We start from the raw sequence: 6,867 nt of genomic DNA on the forward strand, positions 1-6,867 counted from the left end.
TAAGATCGTTCGCATGTGAATATCTGCGTGTTTCTTTGTCAGATAAAAGCACACGCGGATACTACTGCACACACACTGCTGCTGCTGTCTGTCTGATGGAAAAAGGAATTGTTGTCAAAGGGGCAAGTTGTTCCAAAGTGGCGCACAAATCACGCACCTGCACGAGACAGCACCAAAGACAGATTTTATAACTGTTGAATTAAAATGTCATAGTAAATAGATATGCAGTTTTTTTTTTCTCTTTCTTAAAAGGCCTACACGATCCAGACTTTACGGTAAACACACATTCACACCTCTAACTGACGGGTGTAGCATCACCTGCTATCATGTTCTAGTGAACTTTGCAGGATATAACACCAGCAGTCATTAATACCCTTGCATTGATACATTGTGTGTGTGTGTGTGTGTGTGTGTGTGTGTGTGTGTGTGTGTGTGTGTGTGTGTGTGTGTGTGTGTGTGTGTACGCGCGCGCCCTCGTCGCTTTTCTCTCTCTCTCTCTCTCTCTCTCTCTCTGCAGCAGGTGTTCGTTTAGTGCGTCAGAGTCGGCGAGGCGAAGATCTTCCAAAGTTAATATTGTGTTTCCAGAGATGATGGGGAGTTCACTGTCCGCGGTTTATTTACACATTCTAAATTAATTAAGCGAAAGATTCCTCTGTCTGTTGCAAAAACACGGAGGCTGCAGGGAGACAGCGAGCGGCGAGGGGAGGCTGTGATTTATAGCGGCGGTGCAGCCAGGGCCGCGGCTCGCCTCTCCTCTCCTCCAGGCCGGGGAGCCGCGGAACGGGCCAACATTCCTCTGCGGGGGCGCGGAGGCTCGTCTGCCGTGTGCACGGACACAGAGAGAAACACACACACACACACACACACACAGAGAAAATGTTAAGATGTATTCCCTGGGCCATAAAGGTAAAGAAGTGCACAAGCGTTGCAACAGTTTTACAAGCTCAACAAGTTGCAGGTTTATGAGGGGAAATGATCAGAGGGGCTCACAAGGATGTGTGTGTGTGTGTGTGTGTGTGTGTGTGTGTGTGTGTGTGTGTGTGTGTGTGTGTGTGTGTGTGTGTGAGAGAGAGAGAGAGAGAGAGAGAGAGAGAGAGAGAGAGAGAGATGGGTATATGTCCCCACCAAGTAAAATAAGGTTCTGTTTTCAGGAGTGGCAAAACCAAGTCCAAAAACTTGGTCTCTTCGAGTATAGGCCTAATCATCAAAGTCATAACTTAAATCTAGTATATTAATACGGTGTTATTGGCCCTTATGTTAACTTGGGCAACTTGCTTTAGCACCTGCCACCTCCTTTGTCTATATTGTCCACATAATTCTTTAAAATGTAGAATAAAACAGTTTGAAGGGGCCACGGTCAAAGTCAAGTGGAATAAAATGATAGAAATAATAATGATAATAAAAATAATAATGGATGTCCCACAATGTCTATGTGCATAATATAATATAATATAATATAATATAATATAATATAATATAATATAATATAATATTATATTATATTATATTATATACAGTTTGTGAATAATGATTTACTGTTTAATTTGACGAGCGACCTTGAAGACCACCCTGACATCGTGCGCACACACGCACACACACACGCACACATACACATGCATACATACATACACACACATACACACACACGTACGCATGTACAAACAATCTTTCCTCGTGGTGTCAGCACACCTTCTGTCTCCGTGTCCTTCAAGACCCAGAAGTGTATCGATCAACGACCTAACGTTATTGACAATGAAAGATCGAAGCGATTCCATTTAACTTAATTCCCCTTAAATGAGACAGATTAACGAATAATACTACTAATAATAATACTAATACTACTAATAATAATAATAATAATAATAATAAAATAATAATTATAATAATTATAATTATAATAATTATAATAATTATAATCACTTCCTGTCCTTTTTTAGGGAATCCTAAAAGGAGAAAACATTTAGTGTGCAAACACGACAGAAATTTATGTTGACATCTTGGTCTCTAAATAAATGGTCGGCACCAAATACGGCATTAAGGCTGCGCACTGTGTTTACGCCCCAACAGCATATGGAAGCTTTTAAAAAGACATGGTGAATTTATAAATGTGTTTTTGGTGACTCTCGCGTCATTTGGCTGTCACTCCACATATCACTCAGTTTTGAATAATGACAAATGTCTGTGTCTCCTGTAACTAAAGGCGCACTCTCTCTTTGGTGCAAGCTGTGTGTGGTCTCAGTGTGACAGCCCGCCACGGAGGGCAGGGTCTCGGAAGTATATTAATGTGTCGATACATGGGCAGTGATGATATCCCATTAGGACCTGGACGTGAAAAAGTATAGGGAGTTTTTGGAAGATGCGCCTCCGGATGTCTAATGTGTGCACAGTGTTTGTGGTGGTTTGAGGAAGAGCAAGTTCCAGGTCTATTCTGGTCACAGGTCTGTAATCTCACTGCAGACAGGAGACACTATTGAAGATCTACACAAATGTGCTCAGTCTCAAATCGTCCATTTTCAAAGTGTGTATCTTTGGCTGGACCTCTCCTCCGTGGCAGATCCAGTGTGTGTGTGTGTGTGTGTGTGTGTGTGTGTGTGTGTGTGTGTGTGTGTGTGTGTGTGTGTGTGTGTGTGTGTGTGTGTGTGTGTGTGTGTGTGCGCGCGTTATGCTTTGTGTCTAGTGATTTTTATTGGCTTGCTACTCGTTCCTGTCGTTACTTAAATGCTTCTTTAACCACCCCTGCAAACGCTCCATGTGGATTTTAATGGACTGATGCGGTGCGTAATGACTCCCTGTCCGAGCGGCTGCGCTGAGAAAACTTCAAAAGTCTGCTAATGTTTTTTTCTACCTCATTTACTTTGCAAATTATATATGCAGGATATCAATTAACATGGCCGATTGAACAGAGGGAGGACGGGCTTTGATCAAAATTGTTTCTCAAATTTATCAATTGGCCCAATTTGCGCTAACAAGGAGAGAGAAAGGAGGGAAAGAGAGAAAGAAAGGCCGGTTGCGCATAAAGAAAGTAGTCATGTGTTAGTTTTCGTTTTAAAGACTTTCAGTGAGCTGTGCTGAGGGAAAACAGAGGAGTCAGCCCTCCCACCCTTCATCCGTAATAATCATCTGTCAAAACACCCACAAACTAATTTAACCATTTACGCACAGGTCTGGTGAATAAAGGGGGCTTTACACCCTCCTTCTGTCTGGAAACATGTGCTCCAACAACTCTGGAAAAAAGACCAATGGGCCTGTTTTCTGTGGCCGGACGAGTCCCACTGCTTCTTTTATACGTGTCCCGAGACAACACACGATGACATGAAAGCGAGGCAAAAACCGAGGGCCTTTTGAGAAGATTGCTTTTCATGGGGTCTGAAAACGTGTGTGTGTGTGGCTGGGCTCACATGGGGGGACCGCTCGCTGCGCGCACATTCTCTCCCCAGGGCCAGGGGTCCGCGCTGACAACATCAACAAACGGCCCAGAAAGCCGCATTATGGTGGATTAGGGAGACCGGTGAAAAATGCTGCTACAAATTAGCAACGAAAGTCCCAAAAGGACCGTGGGTATATCCTTGTTCACTTTCAATTACGCACCGCCGAGGCCCGCTAACATGCCCCATTCATTTAGGGGGGGGGGGGGGGGGGGGGGGGGGTGACTGTGCTTTACAAAGCGAGCGAGACAAGAGGGATACTTGCGCACTGTTGCGTGATATTCATGATGTTATTTACATCGAGTCGTGTTTGAAATATTCAAACTGAATTTCGTGGTGATCTTTTGATGCTTAACTCACTGCAAGTCTAATCGAGTTTGTCTGATCCTTTTGTTTGCAAGTGGTCACGTCTGCATTTATTATAATGGGGAGCTGATTGGAACAAGAATTAATATTAAGGTTTGGCCTTAATGCGTAAAGAGTAGCCTTCCTCTTCGTGCGCATGTATCCAATGGAAAATGTGCTCAATTGAAATCCTGCAACACTGAAATACATTTCAAAAGAATTCATTTTGAAGGTTAAAACATTAAAAAACAACCAATAATTTGATTTAAGCGAATTTAATTCGTGCTCTTCTGTTTACTCCATTATTTGTTTAACCCTTTTAGAGGAACTACATCTCTTAAGCACCAACTTTTCATGAATTTTTAAAAAAAAAACGATTTTCTCTCTTTTTTCAAATTCACAAACATTTATTATTCTTGTCATTACAACAAAAATGACCTATGAACATTTAGGATTCTCTCTCTCTCTCTCTCTCTCTCTCTCTCTCTCTCTCTCTCTCTCTCTCTCTCTCTCTATTGGCAACACATGACATACGTTATGTTTCACAGATTGAATCGTGAAATAGATAAGAACGAACAACAGTTATAAGGGTTGAGAGAGGTAAAGCGCTCTTTTTTATACCAACAAAAAAAACCACACAGCCTAAGTGTCCAACAACATGAAATGATATTGTCACAAATTCACCATGTAGGAGATATTCAGAGGGGTGGGTGGGAAATGGTCATTGTGTCAGAAGCCCACCCTCCCCTCTTTCATCTCCATGTGCTTTCTAAGAAAACCTGAGTTTGCCGTCTCTTGTCAGCCTAAATATGTCAACAACAACAGTGCCATTTTTTCTCACGATGCACAAAAAGAAAAGGAAAAAAAAGCATAAATCATGATAGAATTCTCAATTATAATTTTTTTTAAATCGTGAATCATCCCCCATATAACCACGGGTGACACCTTTAACTTATAAAATAACAGGATCGTTGTTTTTTTTTGTTTTTTCCTCCCACTGACAAATGAAGGCCACATGGCAGATTGCAGGCCCAGCATTGTTTGAAAAAAGATCCCTCTCCTTCTCTTCCCTTTGTCTCTCCATATTATACACATATTTACAAGCCATAAATAAAACTTTCTCTCCTCTCTTAACATTGTTAGCAAATTTGGAAAAACACTCTTATGTCAGTCAGAATGTTCCGCCTACCTTCACGTGGGACTGTGCCACAGGTGGCTTTTGAATAAAATGTTTTCAACGGGCATTTTGTTGCTTTTGTGTCTCTTTTTTCTTTTTCCTTTTAGAAAGGACAAGTGTTCATGTTCGGGGGTTTGCTGGTAAAAGTCTCACTCTGTGGCCCAGGCTGTAATATGCTGTCCTGTGTTAGGGTCAAGTGACTGGAAGCGGAGGCCAGAGCTGGGGTCAACATGGCCAGGATCTGCGCCTGGCTGCCCGGCTGCGCGCTGTAGGAAGAAGCGGAGGAGTTGGCTGCGCCGATGATATTGTCAATGGAGAACGAAGGCCGGCTCGGGGTGCTGGAGTCCGTCTTGAGAGGCGCAAGAGAAGGGCTTAGTTGGGGGTAAAAGGGTTTTCTTAAATCAGCGCCTAAAAGCGAGGGCAGGGGATGCGGCGCAGGGAACAGTGCGGCTGATGAGGGCAAGGTGCAGGGCGCGTTGGGGAACGGGAAGGAGCCACCTGTGTGGTGTGGGTGATACGGGTTGTGAGCTGCGTGGAAGCTCTGCAGCTGAAGTCCATAGTTGTATCCATACGGGCCGTATCCAAACCCGGGTAGGAAACCACCGACGTCCCTGAGGATTTCGTTAGTTTGATGCCTCTTGAAGCGCTTCCTCCTGCGCAAGAAGCTCCCGTTGTCGAACATGTCTGCGGAATCCGGGTCGAGGGTCCAGTAGTTGCCCTTCCCGGGATTGCCGGGCTCCCGCGGGATCTTCACGAAGCAGTCGTTCAAGGAAAGGTTGTGGCGGATAGAGTTTTGCCACGCAGGGAACTTCTCCCGGTAGTAGGGGAATCTGCTGCTGATGAACTCGCAGATCTCGCTGAGAGTGAGCCGTTTCTTGGGGCTCTGCAGGATGGCCATGGTGATGAGGGCGATGTAAGAGTACGGTGGTTTCACAAGTGCACTTTTTCTGGCTTTGTCCCCGATCACGGTGCCAGCCTCTGCGCTGGACCCCATCTGCTCTGACGGACAGTCGGAGCTGCTGAGCCCGGGAGAGGAAACCCTCTCTGCCGCGTTCTGGGAGTAATTATCGTCGGAGTCATTGTCCAAGTTGAACTCGTGGTGAATGTATTTTCCGTCTTTCCCCACGGATATGTCACCCCCGACCACGTCGATGTCCACATCTTCGGACAGTGCTGAGCTATCGGACATATCCGTCCCTAAAGTCATCCTTGGAGACGCCGCTTCTCTTCCTCCACTCTCCCAGATTTCCTCCTCCTGTGGTCCGGTGAGGCTTCAGAGCGAGAGCGCGCGCACACACACACTCCCCCGTACAACCACACCAGACTTGTGCTGCAGCTTTATCTCCAACTATTGAATGCACACATGGCTAGAATCTATTCAAAAATAGAAATAACTCTTTGACCTGTGGCTTGGGCGATTCCTGGTCGTCCGTGGCTGGTCAAGCGGGGCCGTGCGAGGTCCTCATCCAGCGAACAACTTCTTGGTTTTCACGCGTAAAAAAGACAATCAGAGATCATCGATCTTGCACCGATACACACTTCAGTTGTCTTCAGTCCGCAATTGATTCCGCCCGCGATCGGTTTGTGCTGTAGGTCAATTTATAAAGCTACTTCTGGAAATCCAAGTATCTTTCCAAAATATCGTTTACGCACGGGATTGGGTAGGTATCCAGCCAGACTTGTCACACTATCCTCCTTAGCTCTCAAAAGGTATTTATAGGGCCACGCTGGTCACGTGGTCTTTGAGTCACCGTTACCAGGAACTGGACGCGATTACTTTGCAACAAGTAATATCAGACCATGGTTCTTGAAATCATGTTTGGTTTGAAACAAATGAAGTTAAAAATAAAAACAACAAATCTGTGGATCTCGTCGGTTGTTCGGATGTATATAATAATTTCGAGTTGACATTTATTTGGT

General features: G+C 44.7%; 1 protein-coding gene across 1 annotated transcript; it reads right to left on the reverse strand.

Annotated features, from left to right (window-relative positions):
- Positions 1–4,156: 4,156 nt before the first annotated feature.
- On the reverse strand, positions 4,157–6,626 carry foxd2 (forkhead box D2). Its single transcript, XM_034583677.1, has one exon. The coding sequence runs from the start codon at positions 6,152–6,154 to the stop codon at positions 5,051–5,053; it is 1,104 nt and encodes a 367-aa protein (XP_034439568.1). The 5' UTR covers positions 6,155–6,626; the 3' UTR covers positions 4,157–5,050.
- Between the last annotated feature and the right edge of the window lie 241 nt (positions 6,627–6,867).

The sequence above is a fragment of the Hippoglossus hippoglossus genome, chromosome 4 (genome assembly GCF_009819705.1).
Source record: "Hippoglossus hippoglossus isolate fHipHip1 chromosome 4, fHipHip1.pri, whole genome shotgun sequence".
NCBI classification, from domain to species: Eukaryota; Metazoa; Chordata; class Actinopteri; order Pleuronectiformes; family Pleuronectidae; genus Hippoglossus; species Hippoglossus hippoglossus.